Below are 23,031 nucleotides of genomic sequence, written 5' to 3'. Positions count from 1 at the left end.
TCGAATTTTGCCGATGCTCTGACGCCACTTGTAATTCAGGATTTTTGCTCGTCGCAGACCGCGTCGTTGTTGTTGTTAGCGGGTAAGACAAAGTAATCACTGGGTGGGGTATTTAATCAAATATAATTAATCAAACATAAGTTCACTGATGTGTATTTTTTTGAAGTGGAAAATTCTAGCAAAAGTACAATATATAAAGATTTTCAAATAAATCTATTAATGTGCAATAACAGTTTATGTAGTTCCGTCAAATATCGGTTTTGTGAGAATTGTTCTTGTGGTCAATTGATAAAAACCTATGCACGTGCTTAAGTAAATAAAATGTACAGTCTGTAACATTGAAATAGAACTTTTTCTAAAAATTCAATTTCTCGAAAGCAAATGGCCCAAACACTTAACAATTTTTTTACAATTATAGATAATTTATTTACATATAAAACGATAGCAATTTCACCTATGAAATTTATGTTAATTGCGTTTAATTTAAAAATAGTAAAAAAATGCCATTTTACGCTGTAACATTGAAATAGAACTTTTCGCAATTTAACTAAATTGACTAATTTTTCTCAATTATTTTGCAACTTATTCATTAGTTATTTGTCAATTGAGCCTCCATTCTTCAAAAGAACATCTGCAACACGTCCTGGCATACTAAGAGCGAATGGGTTCAAGTCTTTTGAATTCAACTCATTCCATACGGTAGAAATTGTCGAACGTAGCTCTCCAGTACTGTTGAACTGCCTTCCATTTGCATAAACTCGTCGAGCAAGTACCCCCCAGACATTCTCGATCGGATTCAGATCTGGGGAATAAGGGGGCCACGGCATAACTGAGATTCTGTTATTTCGAAGCCCCTCCATTGTTGTCTTTGCTCGACGAATTGGAGCGTTGTCCTGAAGAAACACCATTTCTCGTCGTTTTACCAGTGGGATTTCATCTAGAACTGGTAGTAGATAATCCTCCAAAACATTCTGATACAATTTAGCGTTCATTCTGGTGGAAATGAACTGAAGTTCTGTCTTTCCATCAAATGTGAGTCCAGCCCATATCATGACAGACGCACCCCCCGTATGTCGTTTTGAAAAAAATTGTTGATCCTTTCGCAAATCATGCCAATAGCATGCGAAATCATCTGGACCATCCAAATTACATTTTTTTCATCGCTAAAGATGACATTTTTCCATTTCTCGCTCCATCGAACTTTCTCTCTCGCCCATGTAACGCGTTGGGTCTTATGGATTGGTTTGAGGGGGGGTTTCTTCCTCATTTTCATAAATTTGATGGTTCCATTATCTCGAAGGGACCTCCATACAGTTTGCCGACTAATTTTAAGTTTAAGTTTTCCCTTAATTTGAGCACAGGAAATTGTTTTATTGCTTGCCGCACGGAAAAAATTGTCGTTTTCCACGATCATTTAATTTTTTCGTCGCTCGAGGATGATTTTTGCCATAATTTTCTTTGTTTCTAATGTAGTTACGGCAAACCTTAGGAGACCTACCCAAAATTCTTGAAATTTGAAGCGGAGTTTTGCCATCTTCTTCCAAAACTTGAATTTGTGCTTTCTCCAGTGTAGAAAGTTTCTTTCCCCTCCCAATGTCTTACTGGACTATTAAAAAATTAACAAAATTATAGGGCATATGCATATCTAGAATAAATAATAAAAGAAAAATTAAATTACACATGACAAATTCTAGAAATTAAAAAAAATTGAATAAGTTCTACTTCAATGTTACAAGCAAAATAGCTGTTTTGCTGGTTTTTTGTTTATAACTTTTTTACCAATTTAAATATCGACCCAAAGTTTGTCACTACTGACGTTGACACTTGCATTTCTCAGGTTTCACTCATTATTCACACATGAGAAATTGAATTTTTAGAAAAAGTTCTATTTCAATGTTACAGACTGTATAATGGGTGTATCAATGTTTGTATGCAAGTTTGGGAAATAAATAAATACTTCAGAAACATTAAATAGTCTTCACATTATTTTCAACATCAATTTCCTCGAAAATAAACATATTCATTATTTATGAACTTCTGTTACTATATATTTAATAAATTTTGCACATCAATACCTAGGAATTGATGGCGTGATTGGGTTTCAATGAAGCTCTTGTACCAATTAGGAAATATTTATATACTAGCCGATCCCGTCATCAAGACGGGCGGAATTTAAAATATGATATTTTCAGTAAGCGTTCCAACGCAAAATTAGAAACATTCTCCTGCAATTTATTTAGTTTTTGTACACAAAATGTTTTTATATTACTAACGATTTTTTGCGGTCGCCACGCCATATTTTTAGAGTTGCTAAGCATTTTATAACATTGATAATGAATTTTTTTAACCCTGTTAAGGAATATTTTTATCGTTGCTAAGGAATTGTTCTAAAAGTTGCTAATAATTTTTTTACCACTTTTTTTAACTTCGTAAGGAATTTTTTGTCTTTCCATAGCCAGACTGTTTTTAATTGTGGTGAATGCCAACTCACTGCCTCTCATCTGCATATGCCTTATCATGAGCTCATAAGAAATCAATTCTAACGATTTATTGCGATTCCTTATCCTTACTTCGGGTCCTTAGAAATAAGGATGTTTCTACGTATAAAAATATAGCTTATTTCATTTCATATTTCACCAACCTATGCCTTGATTGTTTAAAGTTCTCATTTAAAAAATGCCGCGATAATTTAAGTAGGTCTACTTATTTTAATTACCGCGTGGGCAGTTGGACTATTTGCCTAATTTGCATGTAATTACATCCCCATGTATTATAAGAAACCAAAAACTTTCAAAAAGTGTAGAAGTAACCCAGCTCTTCTACACAAATTACGTTCAAATTCAGTTTAGTTTAAATTACGCACAATAATTTGAACATACTCAACATGGATTGACGGGTATCCCCCGTCAAAATTATTTGTCGAAATTGAAGAATTTGTTCCCGTCGTTACCACGATAACCGCCATGTAGAAGGGTACCGAAATTTGGTAATTATACTCAAACGGATTTACCATAGTGGTCACAATTTTGGGATTGCCAATCAAATCTTTGTCGGTAAAAACGACCCGCCACTGGCGGGCCGCCAGGTATTCAAAACAGCCGTGTATTTCACGTAATCCAGCCAATTTTTTCTGTCATCTGTATCATGGCAGTAGAAATCCTCCATAACAACGGAAACCCTTCCCCCTCTCATTCCTCGAATACATAACTGAATGCCACCCGATGAGATCAACGCAATGAACAAGTTTCCATAATTATTAGTGAATGATAGAATAGAATGATAGAATTTCCCTAGGCATGAAAATATATACACTGGCTGATATGACAGACGACCCCTTTTAGTCAATTCTAAATACGACTTTCTGGTTTACTTATTACGTTGTTTTTCAACATATTTTTCCACTTGAGCCCTTCCTTGTACGATATTGTTACGTTTAGCGAAATCCTCTACAGCAATTTCATAATTGCATGTAGGAAACAACGAAACTTTGTAATAACTTATTTCATAATTTTAAAGTGTTAAACTGTCTAAAAATTAGGGTAGTCTACATATATTCTTGTGAAAAGTGTTAAAATAAAAGAATCGAACTCTTAACAAACTGGTATTAAATTAAATCATTACTGGCCGGAGTGCATACTATAATATGTATATGACTTTACCAGATTTTTAACAGTGTAATATCTATAAAAACATGAAAAATAAGCATTCGCCTTTATGCCATTTATGTAAATTAGTGTAAAATTTGCAAAATGGGTTTCAAAATTAAATCTGCCTTAAAAGAGGGTGAGTTCACGCACGTGGAAAAATTTGGGATGAAAACTAATTTCAGGTTGGATTTATTTAATCTAAATCAACTCAATTTGTAAAATAATGTCTAATTCAAATTTAGATGTGATACTTGCCCTAAATCTTTTCTAACTCGTAAATCACTCCAACAACATGAAACCGGAGTACACACAGAGACCCGATGGAGTTGCGAATTCTGCCAGAAATCCTTTAAATCAGAAAGATTTAAAAATAATCACCTCCGTTCAGTTCATCTCAAGGAAGGTTTTTATAACTGTACTCACCCCGGATGCAAAACATCCTGTCCATCCTCCGCCAGTTTAAGGAGCCACCTCGAAGCACACATTCCTCTAGCAGAAAGGCCAACCTATGCGTGCCCCTCCTGCCCAAAAGTATACTCAACTGAGGCCAATTTACGCACGCACGTGGGAAATATTCACACCATTCAAAAATTCCGATGTGGGGTTTCCGGGTGCGAAAAAGTGTTCAATTCGAACCAGAAATTAAGCCGGCATACGACTTGTCGTCACAGCGATGCAAAGCCGTTCCAGTGTTCTCGTTGTGCAAAATCCTTCAAATTGGCGGAAAGTTTGACAAGCCATGCAAAAAGGGTGCATGATTGTCCCGTAAAGCGGATGAAATGCTCGACCTGCGTGGCGACATTCCTGACACGAGTAGAATTAAGTAGACATCAAGCAACTCACTTAAATAAGGAGGATCGAGTCCGATTTAAATGCACGTTCTGCCCTAAATCTTACGTTGAGAAGTATATGATGACGCAGCACGTTAATTTGTTCCATTCCCGGATCGAGCTAAAATATCAGTGTGAAATTCCATCCTGTCGTGGCAAGCGGTTTGGGACGAGCAGACTGCTCAAGGAACACGTGAAGGTGGTTCATGGCGAGAAAAGGATTAAGTGTTACTTCTGCCCTAAATTATTCCCATTCGCGGCCAGATTGGTTCCTCATATGCAAATTCATACGACTGAGAAGCCATTCAAGTGTGCAGAATGTGAAGTGAGTTTTGCCACCGGGGCAAATCTGTGTCGGCATAAGGTGATACATAATTAGATAAATAAGGGGTGAGGTAAATGAACACGTTTTGATGTATATGGATGATCCCTCTTTTTTAAGGTGAAACACTTGGACCGTTCAAAACGAAGGATGTATCATTGCCAACATTGTAATCAAGAATATTTGAGCCTTTGGTGTTTTAAGAGGCATGTTCGTGTCGTGCATGGAGGTATAGGGGGAAATTTATGATTCAAATGGGATTAATTACGGGGGGAGGGGTTTATTTTGTATGTATTGCTTGAATCATTTCCATTCATTATTAACTCGCTGGATTCATTAGTAGCTCGCCCTGGGTAGCGGGAGGAACTATTGAATTACCCTTGTACGTCCGTCTGTCAGTCTGTCTGTCTATTGTAAAGAAAATCTTTCCGTGGGACGAGTTAAATTCAAAATTTGACTGCTTTGAGCTTTAATAATTTTTCCCCACCTCCATATCGAAAAATTCTTAAAATTAAATATTGCTTATTATTTATCTTTTTTTTTAATTTTCGGCGTAGGCCTTTGTCAGAAATAGAGTAGGTAAATTGTAAACGTTGTACGCCAAAAGACTTATTAAGAAATTTTTATTTATGATTTTTGAAGAATATTAAAAAAGTGAGAGGTTAGGTTGACAAAGTTGTCCAGAGGGAGTTGGCGTCACGTGGTTATCAAAGCGAGAAGAGTGGGAGGATCCCGTCCAAGGAAATATTTTCTTACAATATGTGTATGGGTACAAGGATTGAACAGAACAGAATAGGTGAAAATATCAACTTGATATGATATGTATGAGTTACAAATCGATAAGTATGTGTGTGTGTAGAAGGTTATCCAACCCTCGCAATGACTAAATTATAAATAGCTCTTTATTTTGATGATGATAGGAGTAAATATTTTTTCGCATGTAAACACTATATACGCAATTATTGCATTTATGAAGGACTAGGGAAATCAGAGGGTGATAAATGGCCACAGCTTTTTATTATTTTATTTTCACGGTCACAATGGGTCAACAAAAAATAAATAAGGTAAAGTTGTAAAAAGTTACCGGCGACCACTTTTCTGGGCCAAAAATCCCAATTTTTGACTACCAATTTGTTTTCCCTTCGCAGGTGCATATCTTTAAAACTGAGCCGAATCTCCAGAAATAGCTTAGGCAAAAAATGACGCGACTTACATTGTACTGAGAATGTTTCATTAAGAAATGAACGATTTCGAACCTTTAAAAACTTCTGAACGGTTTGGAGTGCAGGTCCCGGACATGTTCTATGTGAGAGCCCTTTTCTCGAACTACAAGACGACAGCGACGATTCCAACTTCTGTACACGGATTTGACCATGGCGACATCAACTTTACCCCACTCGTCTCGCAAGACTTTCCAAACTCCCAAAAAAGTTTTAGGGCGGCGGAGAAATATTTTTCTTTTAAGATATCCGAAGCCGAAAAAATCCATAGGACTTACATCAGGGGATTTAATAGGTATTTCCCTATTCTGAATAATTGTAATCCCGAGTCTTGCTTTCAAATCCTTGGCGTATTCTTGAGTCAAACGAGCAGTATGTGATGACGCCGCGTCATGATGAACTATCACTTTCGTTGTGTCCTTGCCGTAGAGTTTTGGGACATGGATCTCCAAAAGTGGTTTTAATACGAAGTCAATATAGTACTTGGCTGTGACCTTCACTTTTTGAGGAACTTTTATAAGTGGGAGGACCCCACGACCAGATAATGCACCAACAACCATGAACTTCTTACAAAAGTTCTCAGCATGCGGGATGGCCAACCTTCGGGAATTATTTTCGGCATTTGTAGTATAGTAAACTCTTCGTTGACCTTTAGTGTCTTGTAGACAAAATAGTGCTTCGTCTAATGACACTAAGAATTCACTTTTATTGTTTGTCAGATGATTTGCATAAAAGTTTTTGCAGGTTCGTCGACGATTTTTTTCATGTTTCTCCGTTAGCTGATGAACTCGAATTTTTCTTCGTTTACGCTTCTTTAAAATTTTAATTGCTCAATGCGCACTACTTAGTGACACCTTGGCTCTACGTTTGGTTAGGTTAGGTTAACCTAACCTAACCAAATGGATCGACCACGGTCATCGACCCCCGCCCAATCTTGCCAACCCATGTCATGTGACATGTGATTTTTCTCAGCTTGCCAAGGGGATTGCAATGAGATAATTAGAAGTTTAAAAACCACACCCCCTGTGGGTGTGGTCATCGACCCTAACCTTAGCCTTTCTTCGTGATGCGTGGATGAAACAAGTAGTTTTTGTAAAGGTTTTTTCTTGCACTAATTTAAATTTAATTTGTGTGAACTCTATCGGAAAAAAATCCTTATTTTAGCCGTGAAAGATCACGTTAACTGTTTTTGGGATATTTTAGATGCTCTTCGACAAAGTTTGCAATCGAAGACAGTAACAGATGACGAGATGGAAGCCGTAATTAAGGAACATTTGAAAGCGGCAGCAAAAAGGCTGAAGAACAATCATTCTGTCGATATGTATGTAAATACAACTAATTAAATCAATATTTAGTTAACTATGTTTCAAACCAAGTTATTTATTTGATTTTAGTGGTGGGGCAATTGCGGAGGGGGGATCAGACCTTACCAATCAGGAATGTCTCGTCGATAATTTTTCACATTTTTGAGCGGGTGTGGCTGCCGCAAACGGGCCTATGGCATCAAACCGTTTTAGGGTTATGCTACACTCGCCTATGGCTTCAACATATGCCAACGGCAAGATCTGTTGTTGGCAACTTCGGAAGCTCTCCTCCTTTGATTGTTGGAAAGTTTATGGTAATCATAACATGTTATTTTATGATTCTGGCTGAACCACAATCTAAATTAGCTTGAGGTACCCGACTAAAATTGCAAGTTAAGTCAAAAATGTATGATGAGATTTGACACGAGGTTAACAAATTAGGTTTATATGAGTTACGAGCTAGCACATTTTAGGAAAAATAAATCAATAAAACAATAGTATTTTTAGTACCTTACAAAATTAAAATCAATCCAAAATATGTTGGGACATAATATGCATGCATGATTAAGTTAATGTAAAATCGACAATACACATTTGTTTATGAGCATATTTTACCTAGAGCAGAAATTTTACCTATTATTGCTATTAAATAAGTAAGTAGTAAATTAGTAACTAATAAGGGTAAATGATTTAAATTTATATTGATTTGATTTAATTTTATATAATTTAAATGATTTAGTAAAATTCAGTAATTCTATGTGAATAAATTTTAGTTTATTAATGATACCTTCGTGCAGGTGTGTTTCAAATTTGGCGCAGATTAGACCGCGTGTTATGAAGTTACTCGTATAATTCCATTTTCCGCAAAATCTGTAAACACCTTTTGTAGCGAGTGTTTTCATTTATATGGTACTGTATTAATATAGTATAACTAGGCGGTTTTGTGGTGCCCGTGGCACCACGTGAATTATCTTGCACGATTCTGTCCGTCCGTAATACATCCCTTCAATGCATTTTTTGCTCATTCTTCATTTCATATCACGTAGTGGCACCAACTGTAGGGAAATCAATTCCGTTCTATTTCTTCCTAGAAACCTGGCTCCAATTAGAATGTTAAAGGTACGGCATGCCCTTCCCGTTACATAAGATGCAACAATATTTTGGTCATGGTGGTAAGCCCAGGTCCAGGGAGCGACATACCCTTTACTTTAAAGTGACTGTTGCAAACATTGGCCGTGAATTTTTGGGTTAGGTTATGTCGATATTTTAAATTTTACAACATCAAAATATGAAAACATTAAAGCATCAAAATACATATCAGAAAATTTTCAGTATTCAATACTGAAATACTGAACACCGAATTTCAGTTTTCAGTATTTAATATTCAAATTCTGAATACTGAATTCTGAATACTGAATACTGAATTCTGAATTCTGAATTCTGAATACTGAAATACTGAATTCTGAATACTGAATTATCTATACAACTGGATTTTGAATACTCAATACTTATCTGAGTGCTGATCTGGCTGCTCAGTAACGCATTGTAAGATAGGGTGAGAATAATACATAGAACGGATAGAGCGTTACAGAAGGACAGACAGAACTGGGTAAATATATAAGGTAATAATTATCAATCGCAGTTATGAGTTTCCACCTCTGGTATTTATTATCTTAATCCTAAATCTTGATGAATGTACACTATGATTTAAAAAAGTATCCTTCTTCGGACTTGACGTGCTTTAATCCCATAATTAGATACATCCCGTTATGGAATTGCTGCAGCCAGCCCTTCTCGTGACCAGTTTGCGTAATACTGTAGGTATGGAATTTTTTAAGATTAATTTAGATACGTTAATTAGGTTAGAATTATTAATTACAGACATATAATTGTCAGGTTAGAATTGTATGGCTGGAGATTAGCTTTCATGATAAATGATGATGAATTATTTTCGGATTATTTGAATTATTATTAAAATATCTTGACTCAGTTTACGTTGTGGAATTGCTGCAGCCAACCCTCCTCGTGATCTGTCTGCGTAATAAACTACTCCATCACTGGATTATCCACCTGTCAAACTGGAATTGTTAATTTCGGTATAAAACCATCCGCAGTCCGCAGAATGATAGGAATAGTGAATCCTGGTGTTTAGAACGTTGCTATAGTCACACACATTTCCATAAACGTACAAACTAACAGCCAACCACTACACCACCGTCACATTTGTGCAGATACATCTGCTTTAAAATGTTTGCCAACATTTTAACCATTTTACTAATTGGAGGATTTTTCTCTGACACAAATGTCGGTGCAATCGTATTGGGGAAAAAAAATGGTAAAGTAGTATCAATTATTATTGAGCTATGTAATAATTGTAGGACAACAATCTGTTTACAGACGATGGTCCTCTGCCCAAAGCCGTGCTTGAAATCCATCCCCTTCTTAACTTTATTGGAACCATTAACAACAAAAATTTTTTTATTGAGCGAATTAAAGTAAGTAGAAAGAAAATAATTTAAAAAATTTGCTAACCCCAAATAAATATCTGAATATTTTAAAACAGCGAACGCAAGTTGAAGCACGAGAAAGTTGTAAAGCAATGGGAATGAATTTGGCAAAATTAGGAGGACAGGATGAGCTGAATTTCATTGCTAAGCAACTGCGTCCGGAAGAGGGTTGGTTAAATTTAATGTGGAATTTTCCCAATTAATTGAAATTACAGTGTTTCATTTGTACTTCAAAGTTACCGCTTGGACTGATGGGGAGTATGTTGGTGGGATGGGGATTGAGGAATTCTGGTGGAGGGAGGACTTCTCTAAACCCAATTCTGACTTCGAGATGGCCTACGGCATGGATACGCGGATTGGATTGGTCACCTATACCAACCCTAACGTTGCCTGGATTGTGCCATATCAATACCAATCTGCTCAGTATTATTTGTGCTATTTTTAAGCGGCGGTTAGTTTTGGTGCTGTCAATACTTACAGAAATGAAAATCGAATAAAAACAACATAATTATACCGAATTATATAACCATGGTAGCATTATAATTTCATTTATGTAGGCTTACTTGGTTGAACAATACCGACACGTAATGGCCTTAAGTGGAACTTTTGCTTTGTCGACTGAATATTTTTCCACGAAATGTTTCCATATCCAACTCCTCTGACCGGATTGCTGATTTGTATCCTGAGGATGTGGGTGGGTGATGTCGTCATCTGTATTATCGCTTTGTATATTCGACGAGTCTTCCATTTCTAGCAAACTAATGTATAGTACACGTCGTAAATTATCGTGTCAAGAAAATTGGACCACATGGGTATGTTACAGAATGAGCATAATTAACTTATATATTTACCCAATTCTGTCATTCTGTAATGCATCCCTTATATGTATTATTCTCAGCCAATCCCACAATGCATAACTGAGCAGCGACTGAAGCCAGAGTCGGGCCGGGGCTCTGGCGTGGCAAGCACTCATCATAGGCCAGATCATTGGCCACATCTTCGTATTAAATGACATATTACATAGAAACTGAATTCTCAATACCTAATACTCAATACTGAATTCGTAGATGAAAAGTAAACAAGATAAATTAGATAAGCCATGATACCTATGTATGGCTTCATATTAGTATTGATATTTTGGTAAAATTGAACTTTAACGCTTTTAAAACGCATAAATATAAATCTAAAAGTGCACCTTGTTGAATGCATTTACTAATCCATTCCTCACAACCTTAGGGACAATGAGGTTTACCTTCTCGATTAAGAACTACTTAATCCAAGTACTAATGCGTAAAGAGAATACGTCCTATATCCGAAACAGTGTTGATTATTCTGCGGCAACCGTCTCCTTCAAACCTATACAACTACATGATTACTCAAAAGCTGTCCTAGTCATTGGGAACACTGGGTCTAAATTTCTAACGTGTTATTCCCCGCAGTATTTATCCTTCTTATTTTACACCACGCCATTCCAGGTTGAATTATGGGGTGCCATATTAACCACCATGTCCGTACTTATTGCTGTGTTCGTATTATATCAAAAATACAATGAGTCTCACTTCTCCCCGTTCTTCTTCTTACTGTCAACCATTTTTGATTAGGGTTACTCCGTCCCAAGTTCTTTCGAGAAGACATTATTTTATCGGTGTTCCCTTGGCAGTTGGATTCTAATGGCGGTTGTTTTAAGCAACGGTTACAATGGGTTGATGATTACTGGTTTAAACGCACCTTTCCCTGGCTGGAGACCGGAGACGGTTCGAGACCTGAGGTGTGCTTCTAATAATATTGATTACACCGCGTTGGTCAAAACACCAAGAAATATCACTGAGTTTATGAAACGGTATGGACTTAATACGAATTTGAGACGGTATAGGATAGCAAACATATTTAAGTTGTATGGAAGAGGGGTAGACAGGTCATATAGGATGAGGGGACAATCTAAGAATTGTTTCAGCCTACTGTCACCTACCCATTCGTCGATGAATTTGAATAACAACTTTCTAACTTATAACCTCCTCTGGATTTTCGTGGACATGGTAATTGAGCTAGATAAAATGTTAGCACTCTCGCCAAATCAAATATCGCGGAAAACCTTGGAGAAATTTGAACTACTAAATCCAAAACATTCCCTAGAACCGAGTAACGACGTTTTAGTTTCAGCCAAGCTAATAAGCAAACACCATAACCTGGTTCCCATAATTAGTGTGTTGCAGGAAGTCTGAATATTTCACAAAATCAGGGGAAATTGGGGCAACTGAGGAGTTTCTTGAGAAAAAGTATCACGGTGTAAAATTTACTGTGGGAGAGGACGTCTTACAGGATAATATTATGGAAGGTTGGACTTTTGAAACAGAGGGTTCCTCGAAAATTCCGAACTATTTAAAAAATTTACACGAGACTGGTATTCTTTGTAGGTTGGGGAAAGAGGAACAGCGAAGACCGTTTGTGACGCTGGGTAAAATAATGCCACGGAAGGACACGGTAGAAAAAATAGGGATGTCAGGAAACATTGTGACCCTATATGTGTTTTTGTCTATCCTCTTTTCAGCTGCTGCTGTATGTTTTTCAGTAGAAATTAGAAAAGTTTTGAAAAACTTTATGAAATATCTGGCACAAGAGGTAGTAAGACGGGTAAGAAATTGTACATCGCGATTGGGATGAGTAACCAGTGACAGATTTAGAAAGTTCTTCACCTATGTAAAGTTTTGGCAGGAGTTTCGCTAAGGGAGGATTACTCGCGTCAATGTAGCGCAGTAACATAATTTGCGCAATATTTCTTGTTGAAAATGAATATGTATACATATGAATGAATACATGCACAGGTAACGCCAAATAACTTCACCTGGTAAAGATAATATCCTCGTTTTATTGATCTTTGGAAAAAACTATTTCTTATGTAAAATCCATAAAATACTTATAACGACGAAAAATATATTATGCAATTAAAATAAGCAATACGCAGTGTTAAGCTGATGACCACATTATCTGATCTTCAGCTTAATTTTCAATACAAAATAATTTAATTTCTATACAGCTATGTACGTACGTAGTATATGTAGCTACAATAAAGTAAAGATATGGACACTGGTGAAAATTTTGAAAATTCTTGTTTTTAACCATTTTTTGATTTTTGAAATATTCAAAATCCCGGCAAAATTTGAATTTTCAAAATTGTTAAAAATTATATTTCTATAATTTAGAGGAAGTAATTCCGAGCATACATGTTTTTGGTTTTATGAATTCGCGCCAAACTTCAAAAAGTTTGAGCGATTAAAAAATCCGAGTTTTTGGCTGGAAAAATGTTTGAAAATCCCGCCACGCGCTTAAATAGGTGGATTCAAAAAAAATAAAAAAGGTCCGCTTATTTTTGGCGACGAAAAAAAAAATTGGTCCCATTAAAATCTGAGCGTAGCCACTGACAACTTTTCATTGTTAGTATTATAATCATTACGCAGTGTTACATATGTATAATTGTATATCTAGAGGAAATACGCTTTTCTGCCCGTAGTAATGGAAACAATGGGTGTGATGGGAAAGGAGGGGCTGTCCCTCATCAAGGAAATTGGTAAAAGGGTTGCTGCGACGACCGGTCAGCCCAACGCCACCACTTATCTACGCCAACGGATCTCCCTTGCCACTCAGCGAGGAAATGTCACCTCAATTTTAGGAACTCTTCCAGCCGGAAAGGAGCTGGAAGAAATCAATTATTTTTAAGATTTCCCTTTTTCATTCTACGATTCTTTTTTTCTCTACAGTAAGGTTAGATAATTTGTACGACTCCTGCGTAGTCAGCTTTATATATATATTGATACGTAATCATGAATTACTCTGCGACTCAATACTTTTAATACCGAAAATAACAATAAAATTAATTTTATATCTGTGGGCAATATGGTCTTATCTGCAATAAAGTAAGTTCAGAGCAAGGGCCATCACGCAGAACAAGTTTCGCATCAACATAAGATTTGATTATTGGTAAAAATATATGTTAAAAATTTCCACAAAAGTATGAAACAGTTTCTGTATTGGCTATCATAATTTTTGTAGAAATTTGTAAGAATTATGCAATTGGAGGCAGCTGTGATAATATAACTCATGCAACTAGATTATGATCGAAGCCGGTCGTGGTGAAGTTGCTGAATAAAACCATTTCGATTCCAAGTTTGGCAAAATTTTGAATCTTTAATTTATTGTAAAATACCATAAAGTCCATACATAGAAATATGTTAACTACCAAGATTAAGGAGTGGCACAACGCACTAGGCCCATTAACTAGAAGCACTCCAATCCACACCGATTAGTTTTATGAAACACATAAACTTTCGTATCATTTAGAGCTTGGACGGGTCTATAATTCTGGCTTAAGGTTCAGAGTGACGATTGTTTTTGTTCATGATTTTTGTGATGGTATTTATTTACAGGGGTTATTTTTGTTTATGGGCACTCAGTTAACTACCCTTAAACAAATTACTCCATTAATTAATTCGCGAAATTAAAAAAGAATCTGAAAGATAAACCTAATTATAAGATGAGACGGTTTTCGTGAGTTCGAAATCTTAAAAATGGCTCCACAATTTGACCCCAAAGTGTCCCATGCCGTAAAAGCACTTTGCGCGGCTGGATTGCTCCCTAAAAAATATTACGGCAACTAAAACGCAAAGGAATTACCATTTCTTAAAGGACAGTGTTTGGAATAAAGAATTTTGAAGGAAAACCGCATCTTGCAACCAATTTAGGCCTTCCACAGCCGAATAACCAATACCCCGAAAAGTAAGAAAACCGACGCTCATCAGGGAAATTGCTCGTGAAACGGCAAAAGAACATCTATCATCGCAAAATCAGTTGGCAAAGAAATATGAGATTTCCTAGTACACAATAAACCGAATTTTTCATAAAGATTTAAGTAAAAAGACCCTTCAAATGACCAAAGTGCACGCGCTCCGACCGCGTCAAAAATAAATACGGAAGTCGACTTCTCGAAAGCTCTACCGGGATCATCTTACAGGAAAAAATTCCAAATTTGTTGTCACACTGGACAGGGCACTTTTTTTCATTCAAAATTATAAGCGGTCACGCCGAATCTGCTATTCGAAATACCGCAGTGAAATTGAAAAGTTTGTGTCCGAAAAAGTGAAAAGTTTGCGGACAAGGTAATTATCGTCGGCGCTTAGAGGGGTTGTGGGACATTCGATTTGATTCAAGTTCCAGATAATGTAAAGACAAATGTTGCATATAATGTGTATAATGTTTTAAAACCACTTTTGGAGAAAAAAATTTCAAAATCATGTCCCCATGAGACCCGTAAGGTGTCTCTCCGCCATGACGCGGCGTCCCTCACACCGCTCGGATCACTGCCCAGTATGCAGCAGTGTTAAAAGAAAAACTCAAAATTTCATTTATTCCTAATAAAGAAATGCCAGGGGAGTCCAATGATGCATTGCTCGTATTTTTATCTCAGTTGGAACATTTTCAAAATCAATTTGAAAGAGATGTGAAAAATATATTTGATGATTTTGCAAAGTTTTTGTTTCGAGCGGACGAAAGTAACCCTTGATATATTCGTTATAGTTTTCAATTCCTGGAAACGCCGGCTACTTTCCATATCAGAAAAGGATGGGGAACACGTAGAAAACACCAAAAATATTCACTGAAGCATAGTTCGTCCGCAAAATTAAGATAAACTGAGTGCCCATAATCAAAAATAACCCCTGTATGATGTTTTTTTGAGATGTTATTAGAGTACTAGTAAAGTAATTGTATTTAATAATTGACATGGAATTCTGGAGACGAAAGTAAAAAAAATGTGTTCCGAAAACATTCCAATTTATACGTGTAGCCAGAAGCGGGAGGTAGCCGGCTCGTAAAATCAGGAGCGTTTTTCCAAGTTTTGGAAGAAAGCGTGCATAACTCGGAAATTCACGGAAATTTAATTCATTTTTATTTCAGTTAAGTTTTTTTTCAAATTATCATAAATAAAAGAAATTGCTGATATGTATGAAATTATATAATAGGATGAATTTAATTACTTACAAATTTTACACTTTTACACAATATCTTGTCCTGAAATTTAAATTTTTTTAAAGTGTATCGTGCTAAAAACAAATTATGAATAATAAACCATTAAACATTAATAAGTATTTAATTCGATTTAAACTCGATAATTTTTTACCACTTACTTAATAGCTAGGGTTTGAAAATGTACAATAAAAAATACGTGAAAAACTGACTTTGCAGGATTCTCACAATTTCACCCACATCCGAAAAATTATAAAACTAAAAGTAAATTTATAAAATATAAAAATCAACTAATTAATTATAATTTTAACATTGTCGAGATTATGTTTCTAATAAATTCTATAATTTCACACCATTCCACTTGGGCATTAAATAAACTTGATAATAAATATTCTTGTCTACATTACACGTGAGCAATGAAATATTTAATTAATCCATCTTATCAATACGGACTTTAGACATCGTCCTCCTGGCCATTATGACGTAGGCACCGGGTGGAGTGTGGGCGCGGGTGAGAAGTGGGCAAGAAATGCATATGGGGTCAGGGGGTGTGGTTCGAATTTTGAAAAGTATATTTTGCTTGCATAATTGTTATCAAATCAATGCCGTCACGTCATCAAGTAATTTAAGAAATATGTATCCATTTTTACAGTTATTAATTTTTCATGCTTGTCCATTATGTGAGCAAGAGATTCCATTGCGAAGAAGTTTTCACAATATATCACTGATATCCCTCACTCCTTCCGCGTCCATTGCGGGTATTGAGCAAATCAGGGGAATCTATTTATTCATTGTTTTCGTCTTGATCAAAACCAAATCTTTTTTTAAGACTTTGAAAACGTTCTGGTTATCTGAACTTAGATTTTACAGTCTGCATTCTGTCGGAATATGTTACCTGTCCATAATCTTGGTAACCGGGAGATTGACCAATTTGATTGGTTCAATAGATTGAAGGTATCTGCCTCTACAATTAAAGTTATCAACCCTACCATGAAGAAAACTAAAGAATTCAAATGTCCACAAGACCAAGCTTCAACGACAGCTAATTAATCTCTTACTTTCGCCGTCACAAGAAAAGTGCATTAGTTTGGTAAATGATTTTGCCTTTTCTAGGTGGCCTTAGAGAGACTACCCCTTTGAAGAAAATCAAGCAAGATATACTGAAAGCAAAGGAAAAGTGCCAAATTACCAGCTTGGCCGGTACCTAAGCTCATGCGCTAAAGGTCAGTATATTTACAGCCTGTTTGGCCTACGGAGGGGTGATGGTCCATTTAAACAAGCTCTGGATACATTTGTCCAGAGTCGGCTAGATTAAAGCTACGATTACTGAATTATCTTATTATAGATGAGATTTGTCACTAAAAACTTTAATAATTTAATTAATTTAATTATTTATTTTAAATATGTACAGATTCATCTGATGGTTTTACATGTATTTGCTTATCTGGATAACGCACTTCAAGTCATTAAGATTTTGCAAAGTGCTTACATTTTCATATTTACCAACAAGGACATCAAAGTCTAATTGTAGACCAAACAAACAAAAATTCCAGTAGAAACATCTTACCGGTCTAAGGAAGACGACGTATTTTGTAAGTGCAACTACGACATAGTGTATAATCTGTTCGTGAAAATTAATGCAAATATTTTTCCGCCTCACAATCAGCAGAATACACTACACACTGTACACTCTGCTGATTATTGACCTATATTATTGATTTGTCAGCGAAATAGAAAATGGAGAAAATATTGTGGAAATATTTATACAACGAGTATTTTTTTGGTGTCAAGCACTCGGGGAAAAAGTTTCAAAATATATTGTACAAGTCTAAATTATCACCACAAGTTGTGCAAAATAACCTCTATTTGTGGAGGTCAGTGAGGATTATGCGCCCTTCATCGAAATACGACTGTCCAGTGTAGGACATCCGCTACCCCAAAAGATGACATCGGTCCAGATCCTTTTGCGCAACCAATCGGGTTTGTTATTCTGATAATTTACCTTTATAGAAAAGATTTCACAAGAGAAGTTTATTATGGAGATGAGGCTGTCTCACAATTCACTACACTGGTCTCATAAATTGGTGAATATGGTGTCAAATGAAATTCTTACTGTACTTAATCATGAATAAAGAAGAGAAAATTAGACATGATGCTGTTGCATGTCATCTCGTATGCATACTCGCTACATACGGAGTGTGTAATTTTGGTCCCCCTCGTCTGAAGAATTATCTCCCTCCTCAAGAAATTTTCAAGAAACAGTGCTTCAATTGGTTTTTCTACTCTTCTCTCAACCCCCAGGAACAAAAATTTCCTTCTAGTACAACCAGGTTATGTAAGATTTTTCTTGTTCTTTTTGCTAGTTTAATTCATTTAATTAATTAAAACGAACAAAATTTTAGTTAATAATATTTTAGTTAATATTATATCGAAAGTAATAATATTTAGTAAGGCTGCATCCATCATGCATCCTCTTTTTTTTGCAAAAAGGGCAATTTTGCATTTCATACAATTTACATGAGACTTTTTTGCAAAACTGGACGTTCTCCTTCTCAGTAAGAGAACTTGAGATTTTGTGTATTCATTGAAAAAAATTGACCTTTTGGAGAGAAATTAAGACTTTGAGAAATTGAAACGCATGAGACTTATAAAAGTGAGACCTCTTCTTTTTTTTTACATCCATTATAATTTGCGATTCATCATGATTGATCCATTAGAACCTTTACGAATAAGTAAACCAAAGACTTGGCTCACTAATTTTAGCCCAGTCATATTTGTAGCACATCAATACAAACTCTTCAAACACATCCAATTTTTTTAATCCAGACCCTTCTTTAGAATTTCTTGCAGTAAGAATAATTTTTTGCTTTATCACAGTTGCTCTTACCAACTTCAAAATACATGACCCTCATGAAATAACAAATTTTTACCAAATTCTCGGATCCTTACATAAATGCCTTACGGATTACTATATTGATAAATTTCTTCCAAAAAATTATCCTACCCAATTTTCATGCCCAATTCGAATATATCCTCTTTCTGCGTACCCTTATGATTACTACACAAATCTTCCTACTGTTTATCCATTTTTACCCATTACTCATTTTCTTCCTTATGATGTTAACTTTTAATTAACTCAACTCATTAACTTCAACTACGACATAATGTATTACTTAGTGAAAATTAATGCAAATATTTTTTCCGCTCCAAAATCAGCCGGATACACTCTGCTGATTATTGACCCACAAAATAAATTTTTGTAAGCTAAATATAAATACTATTGAAAATAAGAAGAAAATTTGAGAAAATATTGTGGAAATATGTACTTATACAACGAGTACTTTTTTGGTGGTGCACACTCTGGGAAAAATTTTCAAAAGATATTGCCCAGTCTGAACTACTTCCACCAGTTGTGCAAAATAATATTCCACTTGTGACGAGTATGTGTCATTCGTCGAAATTAGCGAATTTCAGAACACCGTAATGGAGATTATACTTGCATAATTATATACATTCTGTGCGCCATATGTGACGGCCGAGGCTCACTCGTGTGAGACATTACCGTACAATAAATTCATTGTCAAAGCTTCAGGAGAAAGTGATACCAAACCCTAATAGGTACTTTGGCATTAGAATTGGCAAAGTATTATAATTATGAATACTAAAATAATAAAGACGTGCATAATTACAACAATGCAGTCAAATATACGTGGTAGCATTAACCTGTCAAACATAAAAATTGCTAAAGCTTGTAGCAACCTGTTAGGGAATTTCACAGGTGACGATACAGATCGAGTCAAAAAGTTTTTAGAAGATTTGCCAAATCTTCTAAAAATAGAATGCAAATACGTATCGATAGAGCAGCAACAGAGATTTGTGGGTCGTCTCGGAGAGCAGTGAGTGGTTAGGAGTAGGATAAGTAAGTAGTTCCCCTCCTTTAAGAATACATAGCAATAAACGCTTTGCAAAATCGAGTTGACTTGATAGAGAACTTTATTTAGCCCCCTCCAACATGGAGGTTCTACCGAAACACCATACCTTTATGATTACAGCCTACGTTCTCCGTCCGATATCGGGCCATTACGAATGGAAGGGCGCATTCACCCCTACGAACCACGAAATGGATACCAAAAACTCTCCCAAACTATGGATGCGGAAACTTGTGACAAGGTATACACTCCCAGAAATTTCCCCTCAAAATGAAGAAATGATTCGAGCTTAATCCCACACAAGCATAACACTCCACTTCAAATGAACGTGGAAGGTACGGGAAAACAGGAGGAGGGCACCCAGCGAGCACATCCACCCCTATAACCCCCCCAAGAACAAAGCCAAATACGACGCTGACCCAACCCATTCTACAAGCCATCGACACAATTCTAGTTGCTAACGATAACTCTTACAAATCCTGGAATCTACTGACCCGACAATCAAACAAGACGAAGTACACATTAAATTAATTTATGTAGCTGATTAAACCTAAATAATGCACAATTATGTATGTATGTACTTCTTTCCTCGTCGTGGGAAAGTATCCAATTTACTCCTCTCATCCCGTACGTATGTATGCTAGCTCATGTTACTAAGTAATTTTGCCATGAGTATCCAAGTCTGCGTATCTTTTCTTGGGTTCTAATTTAAAGTTTACTCGACTATATTCTCGCCATTTGGCAATATTCTGGAAATTACGTATACCTCGTACCCCCAGATATATCGTTTCGTTATACATGAAAATTAGCACTGAAGCCAACATTTTTGAACAATTTTATGCCTTACAATATTTTTGAGTTAATCTAGTTAATTATTAACCAGATTGTATTAATAAGTTTCCATGATACTTCTATTCCGCTATTTCTGTTAACCATCTTGGACACCCTGTATTTACTCCGTTTGAACATTGGCTAATGTGTAAATATTTATTTAAAAAAATGCCTTATTTGAGTTTCAGATTTCGTGATCATTAATGTTTATATTCGGTCTTAGCGTAGAGTGGAATATATTAATTGTTTAATAATCATGCCATTTGAATCTTATAAATATTTACAACCGATTTATTGGAGTTGTTTTGCATTCGTATTTGGAGAAAGTGTGCCAGCAATTCTGCTACAATATATAGGTGACCATACTCCTTAAGTTCAGGAGGAAAAACCGTTTATAAAATTGCATGGATTTGAAATATTGATGCATTTACATGTATGAATGGTTGGTCGCGGTCGAGATCGAGAAACAGCGTATTAAGAATTTCTCAAGACAATATATAGCAAGCTGTTGTGGGCAAAAATAAAAAATACTTGCAACGAATTATAGTAATTCTACTAATTATTCTATGTAATTGAAAAGGTGCCCGGATCAATTATGCGATTCCTGTTTATCATGTTTCGAAACCACAATTTTTAAAATATTATGTAACCGTCTAGTTTTAAAGCGCACCCCCATCACCGGGTGCGGACTAAATAATTGTGGATTCAATTTGCACAAATTGGAAAAATTGGAAAAACTCGTGTCTGGAATGAATATTATCGTGTTAGAAAATAACTCTAAATATAAATTTTAAATATAATCTATGTATAAAATATTCACAAATTAATTTACAATTTTGATGCAGTAACCGGTGAGGTGGGTGGAGATTTAAAGGTGACAGTCTATTTTGCTTAAGATTGAATGCGGCGGAATAACTGCGATGAAGAAGTCCTGATTAAAATACAAAAAATTATTAAATTTCAACAGACCCACAAAAATGTGAACTAAATCACGAAATAATTAAATACCTGATGGAGATTGTTCAAAGAGGAGAAGTGGGGTCCCAAAAGCATACTTGCCTTCAAAATTATTTGGAAAAATTCGTGCAATGTTTTTCTAAAATAAAAGAAAAATAATATTGTCTAACGTTTTCAGTTTTTGTTAATTTGGGTGTAAAATTGAATGCTTTAAAGTTTCTAAATATTGCTCACATGGAATTGGATATTACCTCTGAATTGCCAGACGTTCGTTAATGCCTTTTTTCTTGGAGAGAGGATAAGGGTACACGCAAATTTATTAGAGTCACATTGTAACAACGGATTTAAGGGGTAAATACAAATTTATTGAGTTGTTTTCGAAAATTGCTGAGAAGACGAGAATGTTCCTGGAGTTGAGGGGAATCGTAAAGTGCGATATAATGGTGGAGGTGGGTCTCGAACATGTAAAATTCTATTTCTGACTTGGCAAGATTCCTACATTTCTCCCCCAAGGAGTACAGTGGCCGCGAAAGCTGTGTGGTCATACGAGGACACTAAAATTGTATTGGAGGATGATATCGGGGGGATATCTTTAGTAGTTTCAAAATTCGGTGGGGACATGCCACATATCCCCACGCTACTGCGGACAAGGTAGGAGAAGTCGGCTGCATGGATATTACTCTACTTGCAAGGGAGATTGTCACCAATGAAATAGAAATATTAGAGCACACATTATTTCTTCTTTGGGGTACACACGTCAATGTTTAATATATGTATAGAAACTTGTGAAATTAAAAAAAAAACTTTTTTATTTGAATTTGAAAATTACAATTTGTGCAGCGATTAAATTGAAACCTGGGGAACTAATTGGATTATGAAGAAATACAAATATTGTATTTTATTTATGTGTAATATTTTGCATGTAAAAGATATGTGTAGAATTTTCTATGTCTCCACCTATCACTCGCAAACCTTGATTACATCAAATGTATGTTCGGCCGCATAGGGGCGCCCCTTAGCCTCCGGCTCCCCGGACAACTTCACTGCTTGCTCGCCCCCACTTTAGGGCCTGCGTCGAACTAATGGTCGACGTCAACGTCGTCGACATGCGACCATACTGACGACCATAATGTCGACCATAGATGAAGACGGTGCTGGACGTATGGTCGACATGATGGTCGACAATATTTTAACATTACCGTTACATTACTTTATTATTACGTTCCATGTGAAAATTAAGGTATTGCCGACAAAGGAAATAATTAGGATCACGGAGAATGGATCATAAAACCAAAATGATATACATAATACGACTATGCGAAAGTATATACAACTCACCAGCTTATAAAACAATAAACTTGAATTTTTCCAACGTTAAATTCAGTTAGGTACATAGGTAAATCTTTGGGAAATTAATGGCGGTCACGTCATTTGTGACGCAGGTAAAATATGTAACCAGACAAAGTTTC

At 35.8% G+C, this 23,031-nt stretch overlaps 1 protein-coding gene across 1 annotated transcript; it reads left to right on the top strand.

Annotated features, from left to right (window-relative positions):
- The first annotated feature begins 9,483 nt into the window (after positions 1–9,483).
- LOC118435833 lies at positions 9,484–10,348 on the top strand. The gene is made up of 4 exons (XM_035852288.1): positions 9,484–9,658; positions 9,721–9,818; positions 9,887–9,998; positions 10,067–10,348. The coding sequence occupies exons 1-4, from the start codon at positions 9,571–9,573 to the stop codon at positions 10,273–10,275; spliced, it is 507 nt and encodes a 168-aa protein (XP_035708181.1). The 5' UTR covers positions 9,484–9,570; the 3' UTR covers positions 10,276–10,348.
- The last annotated feature ends 12,683 nt before the right edge of the window (positions 10,349–23,031 follow it).

This window comes from Folsomia candida, unplaced genomic scaffold (assembly GCF_002217175.1).
Source record: "Folsomia candida strain VU population unplaced genomic scaffold, ASM221717v1 Fcan01_Sc005, whole genome shotgun sequence".
NCBI lineage: Eukaryota > Metazoa > Arthropoda > Collembola > Entomobryomorpha > Isotomidae > Folsomia > Folsomia candida.
The sequence above is the reverse complement of the archived record's forward strand: the minus strand, read 5'-3'. Positions and strand labels throughout refer to the sequence as shown.

What these genes read in the sequence shown, in the direction of transcription:
- LOC118435833 (XM_035852288.1), top strand. Translation starts at nt 9,571, where the DNA reads ATGTTTGCCAACATTTTAACCATTTTACTAATTGGAGGATTTTTCTCT. An exon ending in TTTTTATTGAGCGAATTAAA is followed by an intron (nt 9,819 to 9,886) that starts GTAAGTAGAAAG and finishes ATTTTAAAACAG; the next exon opens with CGAACGCAAGTTGAAGCACG. An exon ending in GCAACTGCGTCCGGAAGAGG is followed by an intron (nt 9,999 to 10,066) that starts GTTGGTTAAATT and finishes TGTACTTCAAAG; the next exon opens with TTACCGCTTGGACTGATGGG.